The sequence below is a fragment of the Talpa europaea genome (genome assembly GCF_964194135.1).
Source record: "Talpa europaea genome assembly, chromosome: 16".
Lineage (NCBI taxonomy): Eukaryota > Metazoa > Chordata > Mammalia > Eulipotyphla > Talpidae > Talpa > Talpa europaea.
The window spans coordinates 377,536-397,074 of record NC_140084.1 but is presented as its reverse complement, the minus strand read 5'-3'; the positions used below and the strand labels follow the sequence as shown (position 1 = coordinate 397,074).

The 19,539-nt window shown below is 71.4% G+C and overlaps 1 protein-coding gene across 1 annotated transcript; it reads right to left on the bottom strand.

Moving 5' to 3' along the window:
• Positions 1-5,892: 5,892 nt before the first annotated feature.
• Positions 5,893-19,331, bottom strand: CBFA2T3 (CBFA2/RUNX1 partner transcriptional co-repressor 3; the record flags this gene model as incomplete). The annotated part of the gene is made up of 11 exons (XM_084257640.1): positions 19,202-19,331; positions 17,052-17,129; positions 14,256-14,497; positions 14,096-14,185; positions 10,862-11,043; positions 10,150-10,373; positions 8,458-8,543; positions 7,866-8,061; positions 7,335-7,403; positions 6,578-6,768; positions 5,893-6,168 (listed from the first exon to the last, which is right to left on the bottom strand). Exons 1-11 carry the CDS (start codon positions 19,314-19,316, stop codon positions 5,893-5,895), a joined length of 1,749 nt encoding a protein of 582 aa, XP_084113766.1. The 5' UTR covers positions 19,317-19,331.
• Positions 19,332-19,539: the final 208 nt, after the last annotated feature.

Below are 19,539 nucleotides of genomic sequence, written 5' to 3'. Positions count from 1 at the left end.
GGACTTCTGGGGTGGGGGCAGAGGTCAGGGTGCAGACAGCCGGACACCACTGTCCCCAGGCGTGCGGGGGCGTGGGGTGGCAGGACCCGGGGAACTTGGAGCCCTGCAGTGAGGAGGCGGGTCTGCGGTGTGGAGGGGCGGGGGGGTCCGGCCTCTGCTCTGTCCCGTGTTCTGCCGCACCCTCCATGGGCTGGTGGTTGGGAGGGCAGCCTGGGAGGGCCTGGGAGGGCAGCCTCCCCGAGCTCCAGGAGCCTCTGGCCGCTGCTGCGAGGAGCCTGGGCACTTGTTGGGGCATGGTGTTCGCCAATCCCCTGAGGCCCAGACCCCAGGCAGGCTGGCCAGCAGGGGGTACGCTGGAGGGAGAGCTGACTTTCCGCCTCCCAGAACCTTAGCAGAGCCCAGAGGATGAGCCTGGCTTGTTACCTCAACCCCCGCGATTAGGGAGCGGGCTCTGGCCCTCGTCGCGGGCAGCGCGGCCCAGGCAGGGGAGGCAACGAGGCCACTGGGCCCGCTGCCTAGGTGCGGCAGGGCCATCTGAGGCGCGGGCCCGGGCAGTGGGTGCACCTCCTGGCTGCTGGAGGGGGGCCTACGACCGGAGGGAGGGAGGGGGCTGTCCCACGGTGGGGAGGCGTCAGCAGGCTGGGAGGGGCTCTGCGGTCCACCATCCGTGGGGAGCGCGGTGGTGATGCTCGTGCTGACAGGAGCGCGTTCAGACTAAGCGCAACTGGGAGGCCCGGCGGGGCTGAGCAGGACCGGCCGGCCCCTGTTCGTGGCCTTTCTTCGCTGTCCAGCGTCGAGTCTGCAGCTCTGTTGGACCCCCTGTCCCGGGTAGCACGTGGCTCTGGTGGGTCTGCAGCGCCTCCGACCTCATCTTCCCCGCCGGGGCTTCGGTGAACCGAGCTCCGGAGCCGCGGAGACAGCCGAGGGCACTCGGGGCGGGCGCGGTGGGGGGACTGGCAGGAAAGGCACTTTAACGTGGACCGCAGCGGGCATACGGGGTGCCCTGCCCTCGTCCCTTCCTCCCGCGCGGGGACGTCCACGTGGGGTGGCTGGAGGCGCGCAGCCGTCCGAGAGCGTGAGGACGCCCCGGGACAGGGAGCTCGGCGCTGGGCTCCGCTGACACGCCGGCTTGGACGGCCTGCGTCCCGCGTCTTTCCCCGCGAGACCATAAACCCTGCCTTGCTGACGCCGCTGCTCTTTGGGCTTCTGCGGGCGCAGCCGACCGGCCTGTAGATGGCCCTCGCGCCCCAGGGGCCTCGCGTGCTCCGCGGCCGGACGTCAGCTGTGGCCTCTGCTGTCACGCAGAGCTGGCGGGCATGTTCACATTCCTGCCCCGAGCCCAGCCTCGGCTGCCGGCCCCTGGCCCCACAGAGCTCACAAGCAGGCTCCTGCCCTTGTCAGCCCTGGGCCGCTGCTCTGGGGCTCCCCGCGCCACGGTGTGGTCTGCTCAGGGACCCGCTGCCCACGGGCGGCCCTCTGGGGTGAGGGAGAGGCAGGGCCGCACGGAGGTAGCAAGGCTGCGCCCGGCACCCTCCCCGTGTGGGAGCGGCGTCCCAGCCCCCATCAGGAGGCTGGACAAGGGTCCTCTCACCTCCGGGGCCAGAGCATCTCCTCCCGCCCCCCGGGGTCCCCACTCCTGCCTGCCTCCGCTGGGCGCGCCACGTGGCTGCTACCTGGGCAGGGGCTGGGCACGCAGCCAGGCCCGCCCCTCCAGGGGAGAGCAGGAGGCCGAGTCTTGTCCTCTCCTCTGTGCCACCCCACCCCTGCCCCGAGCGGGGTCCAGCCCTGGGCCTCAGGGCGGGGATGCTCTCTGGAGCCAGGCCGCTGCAGGGGATGGGAAGCGATCTGTGGGGGGAGGGCCACACGGTAGGCAGCCGAGGAGAAGCGTGGAGGCCAGGCCCTGGGCAGCCCGCCTGCCCACCAGCACCTGCCCGCTAGGGCTTCTGGGAGTTCTCAGCCCTCCTGGCCTGCTGGTCCTGATGAGCACATAACATAAGCTGGCTCTGCCTGGCCCAGCTTCCAGGCCTGGCTGCTGGGCTCTGAGGGCTGGGCTGTGACTGCTGGGCTCCGTGTCCCCCTCTTCACCCCACGGACACCTCCAGACATGCCAGGTGGAGACAGGCGGGCAGCTGAGGCAGAGAATGGGAGACGGCCGCCCTGCTGTTTCGGCTCTGCTGTGTTCCCGTGAGGCCTGAGTAGGAAGCCCCCTGGGGTGGGGGCCAGACGTGGGGCCCACATAGCTCGCTCAGTGTTCTAATTCCAGGGGTGGGCCACGGCCGTGAGCAAATCAGCCGAGCCGGCAGAAGCGTGGAATCAGGGGGCTTCCAGGGGGAGGTGGCACGTACCGTGCTTTCCCAGACAGGGCAGACAGAACTGAGCTGAGGCTGCCTGGGGGAGGAAGCTTGAGCGAAGGCCGGGAGGTCAGAGTCCCTGCTGGCTGGTGGGGGTGGGTCCTGCATCTCTCCTGCTGCCCCAATCCCTCCCATGCCCCTGACCCTCGCCATTACACGCTGGGCCAGCTTTCCGGTGGGACCCACTTCAAGGAAGCCAGATCCTGCCCTGGCCACAGCGTGTGCTGGTGACACCAAGTGCAGGTCAGCTGAGCCTGGGGTCCTGCCTCTGCCCCCAGCCTCCTGCAGGGGCTGCGAGCCGGCGTGCTGGGCCCTATCGTGGCTCCAAGCTGCTGCTCGCGCCTCGTCCCGCCTGGGCTCCGTCCTGGGGTGGCCTCTGTGCCTCTCCCTCCTGCCAAGGGAGCCCAGGGCGTGTTGCCCGCCCTCCGGGCCCTGGCTGGTTGTTCCTGGCTTGGTCAGCTCCTTCCCTGAATGTCCGCGTTTGGAGAAGGAGGGAGGTAGAGGCTGGGATGGAACTGGGGCGTCTGCTGGGACCCCAGTTCTTTCCTCATCTCCACAAAGGCTGAACGGCAGCGGCGTGGTGGCCTCTTGGCAAAGGCTTTTCTGGGCACTCTCACCATTGGTGAGGCCTGGCCCAAGGGCCTCCCAGCCCCCACCCCTCCAATGCCAGTGTTCCGGGCCAGGGACACCCTCTCCAGGCGCCACACGGCTGCCCACACTTGCATGCCTGCGACACCAGGGGGCACTGTTGCCATGCGCTTCGCGTGCTGCCTCTGGGAGGCCTCCCTGATTGCTCCCCCTCCCTCCATGGTCCCTGTGCCCGCTGGCCCTCTGGTCTGCTGTGCGAGCCACACGCCCCAGGTCTCCCCTGGCTGGCCAGAACGCCCCACGGGCCGTGTCCACGTCTGCTGAGGAGGTAGAAGCCTATAACACAGGCAGGTCAGGACCCCGGCCTGTGTGGGTCTCACCCCAGCCGGCCGGCCACCCCCACGTGGGGGCAGGGCAGGGCAGCAGCTGTGTCCAAGCTGAGAATGCTGGACTCAGGCCCGGCCCGGCCGCCTCCCCGAGCTCGGCCCTCTGAGGTGGAAGAGCTCGGTCAACACCCTCTGCTGACGCCGCGACACCCAGCGGAGCCCCTGCCTGCCCTGGCGCGGGCAGCACCCCCCCCCCGCCCCCCGCCGCCTCTCCAGCGACGCCCTTCCAGATACACCGTGGCCCAGGCCCGCGGTATTAATAACACTCGCCCGGGCTGCCGTGGTGGGAGCCCCGGCCCGCGCCCGGCTCTGGACAGCCGCCCCAGCTCGGGATCAAGGTGTCCCTTCCCTCCTCGCCCTCCCCCGGGGCCCAGCCCCTCAGGGCGCCGTCCGCCCCACCCGGAGCCCGAGGCGGGGCAGTGGCACGTGTGCAGGCGTCCGCCTCACTTCCGCACGCAGGTGCCAACCTGATGGCGTGAGACGCGCCGAGAGCGGGGCAGCCACCCTGGACACCCGCTCCCGGAGGAGGCCCGCTCCGTGCACCTCCTCTGGGGAGCTGAAAAACAGAAGGGCAGGCAGAGGAAGCGGGGGCCCCACCCACTGACCGTCCTGCCGCGAGAACCACCCCTCACCCGGGCCGTGGACGACCTGCCAGCCCTCGTGGGTGGGGCTGCCGCGCCCCCGTTCAGGCTCTAGGGCCAGGTTGAAGCGGGGCACCTGCCGCCAGGGCCCCGGCCTGGCCGGACTGACCCAAAGGAGCAGAAAGCAAGCAAGACGGGGTGCGCTGGGTGCTGGGACCAGAGGAGAGACGCCGTCCTGTGTCGGGGCCCCGCCAGGGAAGGCGCTGCCCTCGGGATGGCCCTGTCAGGCCGGAGCCCTGAGACTGGCCCGTCCCCCCGCCCGACCCCGCAGGGGCCCTGCAGGCCGGCAGAGCCGAGCCGGTTCCCCAGGGGAGCGGCCGTGCCCAGCACCGCCTCGGGAGCGGACCCAAGGCCACCCCTCCGAGGGACAGGTGTGTGTTGGGGGCACTTCTGAAATCGTCCTTTTTAATCATTCAGCCTCACGAGAGAGAAGGCGGGGCCCAGACGCCACTGTCTGCCTGGGGCGGGCAGGCGCTGGGGGTGCCGGCCGGTGCCGGACGCATCTCGCCTCGCGGTCAGCTCTGCCTCCCGGGGCTCAGGACGGCGGGGCGACCCCGGCCTCCGGTGCTGGGTTCTTACCGCTGGAAAGTACCCCGTCGCGCAGACCCCCCCCCGGGGCGCCTCAGGGCCAGGTTCGGCCGCCTCTGAGAGGAAATGCCGCGAGCTTCCACGCGCCGCCGTTTCTGACTCCCTTTTATTTGGCAGAATCCTCCTCCCCGGCACCGCGCCCGCCACCCGGGGACTATGTACATTCACATTCTCGGACACGGCCCCCGCCTCGGGCGCCCGGCGCCTGCTTCCGTGGCTGGCCGGGCGCCTCACAGCACGCAGGGTGCCCGCTGCGCCGTCCCCCGACGGGGACCCGGGCGGCTCCTCGTTCCTGCACCTCCTCCTCGGACGGCCGGGGCTCGGGGCAGGCGAGGGCGTGGGGGTGTCCCCGGGTCGCCCCGCAGCGCAGCTGGGCAGCGGCGCAGGTGCTGTGCACAGCCACTGAGTCTCGGGGGACGGTGCTGGGTATTTTCTGCAAAAGCGTGAGGACGCGGAGGCCGTGGCGGGCCGGCGGCCGGGAGAAGAGGTAGCGGAGGGCAGCCGCGGAGGGCCGGCCGGGCTCGCCTCCTGCCCTGAGAGCCGTCGAGCCCCGGCACAGGCTCGCCGCCGTGGGCCGCGGAATGCGGCTCTTGGAAGGACCCGGTGGCGGGTTTCGTCGGCAGAAAAGCAGGACGTGGCAGAGCCCGCGCGGCGGGGACGGGCCGCTGGAGCCGCGGAGGAAGAAGCGAGACCCCACCAGCCCGTCGCCCAACCCCCCAAAAAGGATCAGGCAAGAGAAGGGGCCGACGAGGGCGCGTGGCGGGGCTTGGGGGGCGCGGGGCGGCGCCCTGGGCCGCAGTCGCGGGGCTCCCGTCACCTCGCGGCGCGGCTGCTTGGATTTCTGCTTGGAGCCCGCGGCCGACGCCGCCGGAGGAAGAGAAACCTGAAGCCACAGCTGCGTGGAGTGGGGCACGTCCTCTGTCGCCTCCCTCCCGCGCCAGGGCCGGGCGCCCCCGCGGCGCAGCTCGGGTCTCCGGCGGGAGCGGGTTTTCTTCTCCCCTGTAATCAGCAGCGGGGCCCGGAGGCGTCTTCGTGCGCTTCTGGGCGGCTCTCGCCCGCCCTGCCCTCCCTCTGTCCCTCGGGAAACGGCAGCCGCCGGGCAGCGGGGCTCTTCCGCTGGAGGGAGGGCGCCGGAGGGGCCGCCGGGACGAGGGGGCGTGAGGCCGGGCCGGGGCCCCCGCGGCTCGCGGTGGCTGAGGAAGCGGCGTTGGAGGCGGTTCTGTGTTTTCTTTTGGAGAGAAGCGGTAGCAGCAGAGCCGGCGGCCGGGGCCGGGCCGGGGCGGGGCGGGGCGGGCGGCGGGGGCAGCGGCGGCGGCCGGGCGGCAGGGTCTGGGCGGGTCAGCGGGGGGCGGCGTCCGGCGGGCCCGGGGAGCCGGGGCGAGAGGGCCCCGCGGAGCCGGCCTCGCGGGGGCTGGCGGCGCCCACGGGCAGGCAGGGGGCGGCGGGCGGGCCGGGCGCGGCGTCGGGCGCGGCGGCCGCGGGGCCCTGCAGGCTCTGGCCGCACACGTGGTGGTGCTTCTCCCAGTCCCTGTGCTGGCAGAAGGAGCCGCAGTAGCGCGCCGCGTTGCAGCCGCTGCAGGTCTCGCTGGCCTTGCGCCCGCAGTTCCAGCAGCTCTGGTGCGAGAGCGGGCGGTCAGGGCAGGCCCGGAGCAGCAGCCCGCCTCCCGAGCGGGCACGCTCCCCGAGCCGCGCGCACCCAGCCCGCCGGGCGTCACGCGAGGAGAGGAGCGTGGCAGGTGGGCCGCGCCCATGGGCGTCTGGCCGTCGCAGTGCCAGGCGGGCACGGGGGCAGGCTGCTGCTGCGTCGCACGACCCCGCCGGTTCCAGTTGGGCCCCCTCGCTCACAGGGCCGCAGGTCTCCACCAGGAGGGCCCACAGCCCCTTCCCTCTCCTCCAGGAAGCCCTCGCGGCCTCCCCGGAGCTCCCGTACCGGAATTTGGAGCCGGGGAGAATAAAGGCGGCCAGGCTGCGCGGTGGGGTGGGGGCCAGGCACGGGCCTGTGCGGGGGTGGGGGCCGCCCTACCTCACTGGAGTCCTCCTGCTGGTTCACGACCGTCAGCGCGTCCTCCGAGGCCTGCCGGCGCGCCTCGGCCAGGGCCCGCTGCATCTTGGCGCGCTCGGTGCTGATGAGCTCGTGGGCCTTGCGCTCCGCGTCCGACACCGCCTTCTGCAGCTCCGACATGGCCTGCCGCTTCACCTCGTTCACCGCCTCCTCTGCGGGGGGGCGGCCCCGTCACGAGAGTGCCGGGAGCCCTGGCCGCCGCCCCGCGCCCTGTGAGACCCAGGGCCACAGTGCTCGCCCCACGCAGAGGGGCTCAGACCAGCAGGCCGAGGCAGCTGGAGGTGGAGCTGGAGGCAGGAAGGGGGTCTGGCCACCCCTGTGCTGATGAGGCTGGGCAGGGCCCAGGAATCTGCATCCCAGCACCTTCCAGGTGCTGCTGCTGCTGCTTCTGCTGCGGGTCCCGGGCCCCATGCTGACAGCAGCTGCGCTTCCCCCAGGGGCAGCCTGCCTCCTCCAACCCCTCGGACGCAGCGCTGAGCCCACTGCTCTCCCCACACACCACCTTCGGCCTGTTAGGCTCTGGCTAGTGGCCACCCGGTGTTGGCCAGCGACAGCCCTGCCCCGCACAGGTTGCTCCAAGGCACCCCCGAGCCCGCAGGCCTGTAAGGCCCAAGATTTTGCCACAAGTTGGGCACAGCTGAGCCCCTGCCCCCCATATGCTGGGCAGTGGGGAGTGTGGCCTGCCCACCCCTGGCTCCCTCTTGGGGTCCCCACTCACCAGCCTTCCTCCAGATCTCCTCGGGCATGTAGCCTGCGAGGGTCCTGGGCAGGAGCTCCCGGGGGGCGTCTATAACATAGGGGCTGCGTCACGCACGGGCCGGCTGCTGGCCCCGGGGCCCCGGGGCCCCCCTGGTTGAAGCCCTGCAGCAGCTGCTGGGTGGGCAGGTGCTGTCGGGAAAGGGACTCGGGTGCTGACGGGCCTTGAATTGGGGTGGGAGCCGGGCCCTCCCGGCCTCTCGGTGTCCACGAGCGTGGCGAGAGCCAACGGGCCTTCCCAGCCCTGTCGCTTGGCGTGTGATGGGTGCTGGCCGTGGCGCCCCTCCACGCACACACGACACTAGGTCAGGCCTCCCGCCACCCCGTGCATCCCAGCTCTCCGCACACACGCCCCATGCACCCTAGCGCTCTGCATGTCCACCCTGCCCCATGTACCCCAGCTCTGCACGCCCACCCCACCCCACACACCCCAGCTCTTGGCACGCACACCCCGTGCACCCAGCTTTTGGCACGCCAGCCCCGCCCTGCGCACCTAGCTGAGCCCCCTCTGCACCCCCGGAGCTGCCGAGGGGCCGGATGCCAGGCACCGGGCCCTTCTTGGGGTCCTCGGAGTCGCTGCAGCGCCGGCTCCAGTGGTTGAGGGCCTCACGGTCGGCCTCCTGGCAGCGCCGCAGCACAGTGAGTGAACGCCGCGTCTTCTCCGCCATGTCCATGATGCAGTTCAGGAGCTGCGGGCGGGGTCTGAGCTTGGGCACGGCCCACCGGGCGGGGGTGGGGGGGCGGGGAGGGCTGGAGCAGGGGTCAGTTTCAGCCCAGACCCCCAGCCTGGGCACCAGGCTCGCCGGCAAGTGTGCTGGAACTCAGGGCCTCGGGCTCTGCCCCCACGCTCCAGGATCAGGCCGGCCGCGGGGGCGCCGGTCACTCCTGTGTGCCCCCGGCCCAAGGCAGCGTGCGGCGGCTGATCCTGAAAATGGTGTGAGTGGCCCCCACGTCCCGCATTACTCTGGGGAAACTCCAGGCAGAGGAGGGGCCTTCTGAGGAGCTGACCAGAGGGGTGGTCACTCTGCCCCCACCCTCAGGTGGCCCTGGGACGTGCGGCCCCTCAGCCGGGCCTGGACACTCACGTTGTTGAGGTGCTTCCACTCCTCGGCCCACTCGCGCTCCGTGAGCCTGTGGTCAATCACCTCCTCCGGCCTGGACCCGTGTACCACTGCGGGAGGGTGGACGCTCAGGCCCCTGCTGAGCCCAGGCCGCCTGCCCACCTGCCCAGCCCCAGGCCAGCCTGTGTCCCCGGCCCAGGGAGCCGCGCTGGCTTGTGAACCTGCCCACGTGTGCCCTCCTGGCTGTACCGCCAGGCCCGCTGGGACAGCGGGTCAGGCAAGCTGCTGCCCACACTCATTCCCAAGGGAGCCCTGGGCCCCGACTGGCCCCTCTCTCTGCCTCAGTCTCCCTCTCCGGACCCCACAGGAGGAGACGGGGCCCGAGAGCTGCCCGGGGTCTGTGAGGGGACCCCCCCGCCCTGTGTTAGCCCCAGGGTCTGCTTTACAGAAGAGGACACGGCTGGCGCGGGACTGTGCTGGCCCAAGGGCGGTGGGGTCAGTCAGAACCGGCTTTGGCTGGCTTGGCCAGACCGGACGGTGGGGCTCTGCACCCCAGAAACCAGCATGCCCGAGGCTCTGTCCTCGCCCTGCTCCCTGTGCTGGGTGCCCTCCGAGACGCTGCCCGGGCCTGTACTGGGTGCCCAGGTTGGTGGACACCTCCTGGGGCTGGGTACTGTCCACTTAGGCCCTCAGCATCCTGGCCTCCCAAACCCGCCTGCCCCCGAAACCGTAGAGGACTACTTGGCCGACGAGGTGCCCACCGCCCTGCCCTGTGCCAAGGCCCCAACCAAAATAGAGGCTGAGACGTGCCGGCAGCTGGCGTTTATTTTTGCAGTCGCTGGACGGGCGGGAGTTAGCACCTGCCTGACCCCGGCTGGCACCCGCAGACGTGTCACCTGCTGCCTGGCCCCGGGAGCCTCTGCAGGGCTGAGGCGGCGCTGGCCCTGCCCAGGGGGCCTGTGTCCCTGCACCAGGGCCGCTGGCCCCTACCCGCGGGCAGGTGGGGGGGTGGCAGCAGCTGTGTTGGCTGCTCCCCACGGCCGTGTGCCCGCTCCTGGGAGCCAGCCCACCAAGCACATGGGCAGGAGGTCGTGTGACCACCCAAGGGTGCACCGTGGGGTGCAGGGCTTGAGGCCAGGCATCCACATGTGCTCACCCTGCCCATAAGCAGGTCTCCGACCTGGACACTGCCCCTCTGCGCGGCTGAAGCTGTTTTGGGCCCTGCTGGGAGATGAAGTCCCCCCAGAGGCCTCTAACCCGAGGGCTGTGTGCCGGGCAGGCGGCCAGTGCCCCTCAGGCTCAACATCCCGCAGACTCGGGCCTGCCCCACCAGCGGGGGGGCCCAGGATGGACACCTGCAGCCATGGCCCCCCACCTGGGGAGAACGGGCCCTACAGGGCCCTAAGGGAGGGTGCCCAGGCCAAGAAGATGCCCTCCTGCAGAGGTGTCCGGGGGGGCACAGCTCAGCCCGGCCCTGGGCGGGACCCCCACTCTAGTTCCCAGTCCACACCGCTTCCTCAGCAGCCTCCCGGACAGGCTGAGGCGTCCTGCTGTGTCCCGGGTACCTGCTGTGCCCGTGGGCTCCCACCGACCCAGTCTGGTCCTGCTCATCCAGCTCCTGGGGGCTCCCGCTGGCCCACCTGGCCCACTGGCCTGCCCAGGCTGGCCCGCCCCAGCCCCTGACACCCGGCCAGGCTGACCCGCCCGGCCCCTCACCCAGCTGCCGAGGGCGGTCCCGCAGCTCCCGGGGGTCGGCGTGGCGGTAGGCGTCCCGCAGGTGGTGGGCGGTGGCCATATCCTCCAGCCGGAAGTGCGGGGGTGGCGTGGGGTGTGGGGGCCCGTGGGTGGGGCTGTAGCGCTGGGCGGGGCTCAGGGTGCAGGGACGCTTGCTGAGGTGGTCGGGGTGCAGCGGGTCCCGGTCCGACCCGTTCTCTTTGGTCCTGGAGTGGGTGGGGCACAGATGATGGACGACGGGACTGGCGGAGCCCTGGCAGGTGCCAGGCTGCGGTGTGGGCAGAGGGGGCGTGGCGGAGCCCCGGCAGCGGGAGCAGCTCCTCCCTGTGTCCTCTGGGGCTGTCCTGGGGGCCCTGGCCCTGGCCCTCCCGGAGCCCAGGGTGCTCGAAGCCTGGCCTGCTGTCAGGGGAAGGGGAGGGGGACCCCAGCTCCCGTAACCAGACGCAGTCACCCCGACAGCGGTGGCCTCCTGGGGGGGTGTGCAGGCCTCGGCCCCCCCGGTGCTCAGGGCCATCCCCAGCACGGATGGAAGAGCCGGGCAGACCCTCCTGCCTCTTCCCCGGCACGCGTCCTCGGCCTGACCGGAGGCCTCCTGGGATGGCTGCGCCTGCCCAGCCCGCTCCCAGCGGACGCCCCGCCTCAGCCCGGCCGCCGCTCCCTGCTGGCCCCAGCGCCCGCCCAGCACCACCCGCACCTGTCTGGCGACCTCCTCTTGCCGTTCTCGCGGGCGTCCAGCAGGAGCTCGGAGGAGTCGACCGGGGAGGAGGCGCTGGCATCCAGCAGCAGCTGCTCGTGCTGGGCCAGGTACTGGGCGGGCGTCTGCTTGGCCAGGCGGGCGCAGTGCAGGAGCTCTCGCTGCAGCAGCGGCAGGTTTGCCTGTGGGCAGGAGGGGCAGGGGCAGGGGCAGGAGGGTCAGGTCTCTGGCTGTGTGACTCGGGGAGCTGTGCCCTCCGGCCCCCCGGGACGGGCACTTCCTGGTGATGCCCGGGGCAAGCGGGAGCCTCGGGGGACCCTGTCCCCCAGCGTGCACAGCAATTTGGGGTGCAGGGGGGCCCAGATTCTGGGTCAGATTCTGAGTCACCTGGCTCCCTCCCCCCGGGGCGTCTGGAGGAGGCAAGAGAGGCCTGCAGAGAAGACCTTGCTGGTGCCCGGTGCCACGCGTGACTGTGTGGAGGGGGAAACTGAGGCTCAGAGAGGGGAGCACGGCTGCCTGTGAGCGGGGGGCTGTGTGGCTGCTCTGACCCGAGTGCACCCGGTTGAGGTCCACCGAGCCCCACTTCCTGTGGGCTCCAGCAGTCCTGGGGTGCCTCGGCCTGGAGCATGGGCACCGTGCGCCCCCCGGGGTCTCGCAGCCGCCTGCAGGGGGACATTTGACGTGGCTCCGCATTTGCGGGTGAGGACACGGCACAGCGGGTGGGGGTGGAGCGATGTCCCATGGGGGTGCTGACGGGAATGTGGCCCCGCCCGCCACGCCTGTGGGGCCGCAATGCCCTGGCCCTGGCGCCAGGCCCCCAAGCCCTCTGGGCTGCCGGTGGCTCCTCAGGCGCCTTCCCCGGAGTCTCCCACAGCTTCCGCGGGGGCCGGCCGGGCCCGAGGACGCTGGACAGGGGCCCAGCGGCCCTAAGTATTTGTAAATAAACCCGGTCCCAACTTTCTCACGGTGCTTTCGAGCTGCCTTTGCCGCCCCGCACCCCGTCAGTGCGTCCACCCGGACCCGCCGGCAGCCCGTGCGTCCTGTCAGGCAGCGCCGGCTGCCAGGCCTGTTTTTCTGTTTGGATAGCTGAACCGGGGCCAGCCCGCCATCTGTCGAGCACGTTAGCAGCAGGAGCTGGGAAACGCGGCCCCGGGAGGCCTGTGGACGCCAGCATCCTCTCCCTCCGGCCCCGGGGCCGCCCGCTCGGCAGGGCGGGGGCAGCAGGGCACCGGCTGGTGGCTGTCAGGGCCTCACAAACATCTGGATTCCTGGCCGGCTGGGGCCAGCTGGGAACCGGCAGTGGGCGGGCGGGTGGGGCTGCCCCTGCTCCCGCTCAGCCGGTGGGGTCGGGTCAGGAGACGGAGCGGGGGCCCAGGGCCCTGCTGGGGGCAGTGAGGACCCTGGCATAGAAGGAATGGGGTGGAGACCTGGGCACAGATTCTGCCCTGTTCCCAGGGCCCCGCTGAGATGCTGGCAGCAGAGCGGTCACTGAGCCCTCCAGACCCCACCCGCGTCTGACGCTGCAGGAAGGCGGGGAGACCCTCTTCACAGCTGGGAGCTCGGCCCGCGCGTGTGAGCAGGACAGCGCGGCTCCGCGTCACAGGGCTGGAGGGCTCCCGCCTTGAGCGCTCCGTCAAAGGCCTACGTGGCCAGCCTGCCCTTGGCGTGCACTGTGGCCTCCGGTGTGCTCTGTAACTGGGCGGTGGAGGCGCCTGTGGCCCGGGGCACTCCGTGGGAATGAAGCCCCAGCCCCCTGGGAGGCTGAAGTGGGACCCGGGCTGACCCCAGGGCAGGGCTGACATTCACACAGCCTCTCTCCAGGGGAGGACAGCCCGAGGGCCACTGCCCATGCGGCCCTGGGCCACGCAGACTCTCTCTCGGAGGCTCGGGCCAGCTCCTCGCCCACCGCCCTGGACGCCGAGCTGTGTCTTTGACACCCCGCTGGCCAGGGCCACGCATGAGGCCGGGAGCCGCTGTGGGCAGAGGGGAGGCCGCGCAGGGGCCTCAGCGTCCTTCTGGCCCGTGCTGGGCCTGGGGGGTGTGCAGTGGTTGGGCTGTGGCCGGGCAGGGGTGACCGCAGGGACCGGTCTCCGGGATGAACAGGGGTGGCGAGGCGCTGGCAGCTGCTGTAAACATCTGACCTCACAGAACAAGCATCGAGTGTCCCCTAGACGGGGCTGCGGCCAGCAGCCTGCGGGAGGGGGAGCAAGGCCCGTGGGGCAGGTGGTCGCCAGATGGGCCGCCGGCCCTGCCAGCAGCAGGAGGGTGAGGGGGGGTGTCGGGGGGCAGGGGCTACAGGGGGCCAAGTGCTGCCTGGGGCCTCGGCGCCATCTCAGTGGCAGCAGGTGGACCTCAGGGCCTCAGTTTCCCTACCGGCTAGTGGCAAGCAGCGGCAGGGCCTGCGCTGGCCTCAGGGGCTGCTGGGAGGGGCCAACTGGCCACCAGCCATGGGCCGCACACCTCCTCTACAGCACGTCAACCTGTCTCCAGAGGACACCGCCCTGATGAGCAGGTGTGGATGCCCAGGGTGGACCCTGCGGCTGGGGCCCGGCGCACACAGCCACAGGGGGCAGCAGGTGTGGCCTGCGGGCAGCAGCTACATGACAAAGTTGGGCTCTGGCTGCAGCCTCTGGCAGGGTCTGTCCTGAAGGCCACCCCTGGGGCTGGAGAGGCCTTGTGCTGGCACCTGGGCCAGCCTGGAAACCAACCCCAGAGGGGGCCCTAGAGGCACGAGGCGGCTAAAGGGCCTCCATCAAGTGCTCCTGGGCAGGGCCTTGTGCTGCCCTGTGGGCAGTGAAGACCCGAGAAGGGGCTGGGCGGGAGCACGTCCACTCCACGAGCCCATGAGCTACCCAGCGCCTGCTCTGGGCCACGGGCTGGGTTGTGGGGCCTGCTCTGCTCCCAGCCCTCCAGCCCCACAGGCTGTCCTGCCTGCGCTGGCCGTGGCCAGGGGCTCTGCCCGGCTGCCCTCCCCACCCGGCCCTCAGCAGGTCACGGCCTCATGCTGCGTCGGCCCCGGGGCCCCGTCCTCTCTGCATGCGACGTGTCCCCAGCTTGGCCCAGTCTGGGAGTGCAGGGCTGGTGGAAGCAGCTGACCGGGTGGCCGGCCGAACCCGCCCAGCAGGCTCCGTAAGGGTCGGCTCTGACCGGTCAGCGCTGCTCCGGGACAGGAGCTGGAGCACGGTGGGAGGGGCAAGGCCAGCCATGCAGCCAGGCATGGGGGCTGGGCCTTACCTTCAAGAAGGGGATGACAAAGGGCCGCAGCGGGAAGTTGGTGGCCTCCTGCAGCTTGGAGTGGAACTCCTCGATGGTCAGGGTGGAGTTCTGGGGAGAGGGGCGGGGTGAGCCATTGCTGCTGCTGCCGCCCGCCCAGCCCGGTGTGGGGGGCACTCACCACGAGCCCCAGCACCAGCGCGCGCACACGCTCCCCGATCTCGGGGGAGATGTCGCCGCCGAACTGCTGCAGGGTGCTGAGGAAGCGCTTGAGCTTGCTGAGCTGCCGTGCCCCGCAGGCCGGGGGCAGGTGCTGCGTGGACAGCGAGGCTGTGGATGAGGCGGCCGGGCCATTGCTAAAGCCGCTGGGCGTGGACGGGGCACCGCTGACGGCTGTGGGCGAGTGGCTGCTGCCGTTCATCACTGTGGAGGGTAAAGGGCGCATGAGGGCGGAGGGCAGAGGGCGCGTGAGGGTGGCAGAGGAAGCCCTGGGCGCCCTGGCAAATGCCCCTGTGGCTCCCACAGACCCCAGTGGTAAGGGGAGCTGAGTGTGGCTGTGACCTGGGCCTGGCACCCACCCGGCACTGCCCCTTCCTCCCGGCCACACAGTCCACAGTCCGGCCTCCAGACCTGGCAGGGACGCCTGCCTCCCAGCCAGGACAGCCACAGGCAGGGTCCACCCTCAGGGTCCACCAGCCCACTGCCCTTCTCTGGGGTGAGGCCGCAAGCCCCCGAAGTCTGGGAATCCACCATCCAGCATGCCACCCCCAGCTCTGCTGCCCGCAGGGGCCCAGGGCCAGCTGCTGGAGCTGGGCAGGCTAAGGGCCGGTGCCCAGGACACGTGGGGCTGGACCCTGGCGGCGGCTCGGGTCACTGCAGCGTTGCCATGCATGGGGTCCGCACAGTGGTGTCGGGGCCTGCGGGACACGAGCCGGGCCCAGGCCAGCACCAGCAGGCACCCAGGCCAGCCTCCGGGGCAGCGCCTCAGCCTGCAGCCTGGCCAGCCCCTCGCACCAGTGCCCTGCCTGAGCAGCCTGGCCACAGCCGCCCAAAGGCGACAGTGGAGGGGGCTCTGGGAGGGGGATGGAAGCCCACATGCACGCACACACACGTGCACCCACATGAACACACGCAGCACGCGTGTGCACACACGCACGCCGCGCCCACTCAGCCCCGGCAGCAAGGGCCCTGCCTGGCCCTGGGCCGCGGGGCCTGTGCCTTCCGGCCCTGGTGGGGTGAGCCCCGTACAGATGCCCCACCAGCGGCGCCTTCTGGGAGCAGCTCCCGCTGACCTTCCTGCCGGAGCCCCAGAGCCCTCCTGCTTGCTCAGGCCCCGTGGCCAAGGGCCGGGCCCTGGGCAGCCAGGCGCCCACATCCACAGCTGCCCACCACAGGTGCGGGACCGTGGCTGAGTGCCGGTGCCGTGGGGCCAGTCCGGGACTGGCTGGACCTGCCCAGGGGCCTCCATCCGCCTCTGCAGAGGTGCGTGGGCACGTGTGGGGCACACCGCCTTGGACAGACCCAGCCCGCCGGCGGGCAGGGACAGCGCGGGCTGGGCATGACCATCAGGCCTGGCCTCTGTATCTCGTCTGCAAACAGCCCTGGCCTGGACCAGAGTGGGTGCTGGGGGCCGGGGGCAGGTGCTGGTGCCCTCTGCCTGTGCCCGCCCACAGAACCAGCTTACCCCTGCCACTCAGGGCCGGGCGGCCTCAAGCTGGGAGCCGGGGGAGCAGGGCCAGGGCTGCCACCCGACGCAGGCAGGCGGGGTGCCCCTCCCTTGGGAAGGGATGGCCGCGGGGAGCAGACCCCCCTCGCTCTACAGAGTAGCTGGCGACGTCCGCTGGGAGCACTGAGAGCCGCTCCTCCGCCCCAGGGGCACCGCGGGCTGGCTGGCCGCAGCAGGGTGCCCCCACCCGCCCGCCCTGCTCTGGAATGGAGCATGGAGCTAGGAGGGGCACGCGCCGTCCCCACCGCTCCCTGGGCAGCGTCCACTCTCCACTCAGCGCCGGCCACTGTGAACACGGCTGCCCCCAGGGACGCCGACACTTGCCTGGCGGTCAAGGCCCACGACAGTCTCCGGCTGTCACTGCGGAGACTATCACCGCGGAGACACCCGGGGCCGCGAGGCCTCTCCCGCTGGCTCCCTGCACTGTTGCTGGGTGGGCTGCCCCGGGGGGCCCGGCCTTCCCCAGCTTCCCACACTGGCCGCTGTCCACCCTCCACCACCCTGGTCGGGGCGGGCTGCCTCCCGCCGCTCCCTTACCAGCCTGGCCCTGGAGCCTGGGTCCTGCCGGAGGCCTGCTGGCCCACGTTCCCTCCCGCGGCTGCCGGGCAGTCTCAGCAGCTTGCTAAAGAGACGCCGAAAATAACCCCAGGCCACAAGTGCCTTCATTCCCACAACAGGTGTGTTACTAAGTTAGACCGCACACGTGTCCCCAGCTGAGGTTTGGGGGCACACACTAGCACCCCTGCAGCTCCCCAGGCCTGTGGCCGGGGCGGGGGCGGGCTGGGACGAGGACCCTTCCGCCAGCCCCTGCTGGGCCGGGAGCCCAGGGTCCTTGTGGGCAGCACTGCTGTCCAGGGACGTGGGGACGGGCGTGAACGAGGCATGTGTGTCTCTCCAGCATCTCTGTGGTCTGTCCCCGGTGCCGGCTGCACACCTGGGCTGACCGGCCTGTCCAGACCAGTGCTCTGGACGTGGCCCCCCACTGGAGCCTTCGGCTCTGCACACCCGCTAGGCCCCCGCTCTGGACAGACAGGTCTCCTGGCGGCCAGCGCCTGAGCCCTGGTGTTCACAGGTGAGGCACAGGCACCGGCCAGGTGACTTGGGGCTGTGGAGGTCGGAGAGGCCACCCCGGCCGCCAGCCCCTCCGCTCTCGGGGTGCCGCCGTGGGCGCCTCGCAAGGCCTCCCAGGGAGAGGGCCAGGCGGGGCACAGGGAGGCCGTTTGGAGCCGCGGTTTTTGTTATTTTACTTACAGAGACAGACCATAGACCATTTTAAGCAGCCATGAAAACGGCCGGGCGGCAGAGACATCACAGGCCCGTCCTCTCGATCTGTGAGCAAAATAAGAAAAACGCGGTCAGGACGGCCTGCGGGGGCTCCTTCCTGCGCATGGCGCCCCCAGCCAGTCCCTGCCCTCTGCCTCCTGGGGCAGCTCTGGGGTCGGGACCCCCACGGGCCACCACCGTGGGCCTCTGCAAAGGAATGCGGTTGGGCGGGGGGCCCTTCCAGGGTCACCTCTGGCGGGACCTCCTGGGGGTCTGCGAGAGTCCTGGAGTGGCCATCGGCCAGGCAGGAGACCTGGGTGCAGCCTGGTGACCCTACTGGGCCAGAGCCGCTCCCGGCTGGTGTCTCCGCGGACAGACGGTGGGTGGGGTGGCTGGCGGCGGAGCTGTGGCTGGCAGAGCCCATCTGTCTGAGCTGATGTGTGCGGCGGCGCAGCGGGAGGAGCCCCGGGCAGTGCAGGGAGTGAGCCCCCCGTCACCAGGGTCAGCCAAGGGCAGGGCCTTCCCGGCTGCAGAGAAGCTGGCGCGAGACCTGCTCTTGGCTTCTGCATGCTCTCACACTCCCGCCCCCCCGTGCCACCCCGCAGCCCAGCGCCAACGTGCGCGTGTCCGGCAGCTGCGGGCAAGGAGGCCACAGCTCGGGCTGTGGTCAAGGTCAGCCTCTGGGCAGCTGGGTGCGCTGGTGGCCTGGGCAGCGCTGAGCGTGGCGGCTGTGTCTGTGCTGGCTGCCACGAGCCAGGCACACCCCACGGCTAACCACGGGCTTCTGGGGGCTCCTGGGGTTAGGAGCGAAGCCGAGGCCACCCTGAGCCCTGGGGGACACTCTGCAGGGGACACGTGACAGTGCCCACTCTGGGCAACAGTGCTGCTGGTCTCCCCACACGCACGGAGAGAGGCCCTCGGTGCCAGGAGCGCCAGCGCAGAATGGAGGGGCCAGGGGGGTGCAGGGGAACCCCACGCCACACCACAGTCCAGCAGCAGCCCCAGGCTGCTGGACCCAGAGGGCCAGCATGTCCGCTGACCCGTCCCCAGCCAGGACATCGGGCTCCCACTCCAGGGCACTCGGGAACGCGGCCCCACTGGGAAGGGACCCCGGCAGGCGGACACACGCTTGTGCTGGGGCTGCTACTTGGGACCCACACTCAGGGGCTGCAGTTTAGGGGTGCCCACACGCTTCTGCGCACAAGCAGTTCCACCGTGATCTCCTTCCCCCACTGAGCCAACCAGTGCCCCTCACCACCGCTGAGGTCAGGTCGGGCCCGCACGGGCCTCGTGGCAGCCTCAGCCGCCCGCCACGGGAAGGCGGCTCCTCTGGGCCAGCCCAGCGTGGCCGCTGCAGCGGGTGGGGCCTGAGGGCTGCTGGGTGCCGGCTGCCGTGCCCTGTGGGGGTGGGGCCGCAGGGAGGGTGATCGGCGGCCAGGAGGGCCCCGCTTTCGGACATCAACCATTGACCATGTCCACCAAACGCAGGCAGAAAGTGGACCAGAGACCGGCTCAAGCCAGCCCCACACGTGGGGCCTGCCTGGGCCCCGGCCGAGCGCTGAGAAGCGGCTGCCCCGTCCCAGGGGTGGGCCCAGCACCCTGCCCCCCCGGGGGGGACGGGCCAGCCCTACGGTGGCCCAGGAGGCGGGGCCGAGGGTGGTGGTGGATGCAACGGGACAGAGGAAGTAGCTGGGATGGGTGGGAACCGGGGTCCACGAGGCTAAGGAATGTGGGGTCTCCAGAGAGGGTGTGACACGGGGGAGGGGCCTCTGGCCTCTGGCCCTGGATGTGGGCGCCATGGACACTCCCACCCTGTCGCCGCAGAGCCCCGGCAGGCCCGGGTCTGGGGGCAGCGGACACCGACCCGCACGTGGCCCGAGCCCGGTCGCCCCCTCGCAGTGGCTCAGGACCCCAGAGTCACAGGCCCCGGCATCTGCCCAAAGGACGGGGCTGCGGGGTGGTAGGGTTATCCCTAACGCTAGCCCTAACCCTCACGGGCCACGCAGCCACCCCCAGAAGCGGCCCCGCTCCCGAAGCTCTGGCTGTGGCCCGGCGAGCTTCCCGCCCGCCCCGGGCCCAAGCGGGCACCCACGGGGGCAGCCCGGCAGCCCCAGCGCCCCAGCCCGCCCGGTACTCACTGGCGTGGGGCGTGAGGGGGGGCTGGCGCGCGGGCCCCTGGGAGGCGGCAGGCGGCGGCATGCTGGGGGGTGTGGCCCGGGGCTGCGTCTTCACCTCGGCGGGCGAGTCCGGCATCGCTGTGGCCTTCTCCTTGTCAGCTGTGGGCGCTGGGTGGGGAAGAGAGAGGCGGTGAGGCAGGCTGTGGCACAGCAGGGGCGTTGCCTGTGGGCAGCCCTGGGGCCAGGGTCGGCCCCGCCCCCCGGGCAGTGGTGCGCACCCTCCATCAGCCCCTCCCGAGGCAGCCCCCATCTGACCCAGCAGGTCGGTGGCCCGAGAACCTGCGTTTCTAATAGACCCG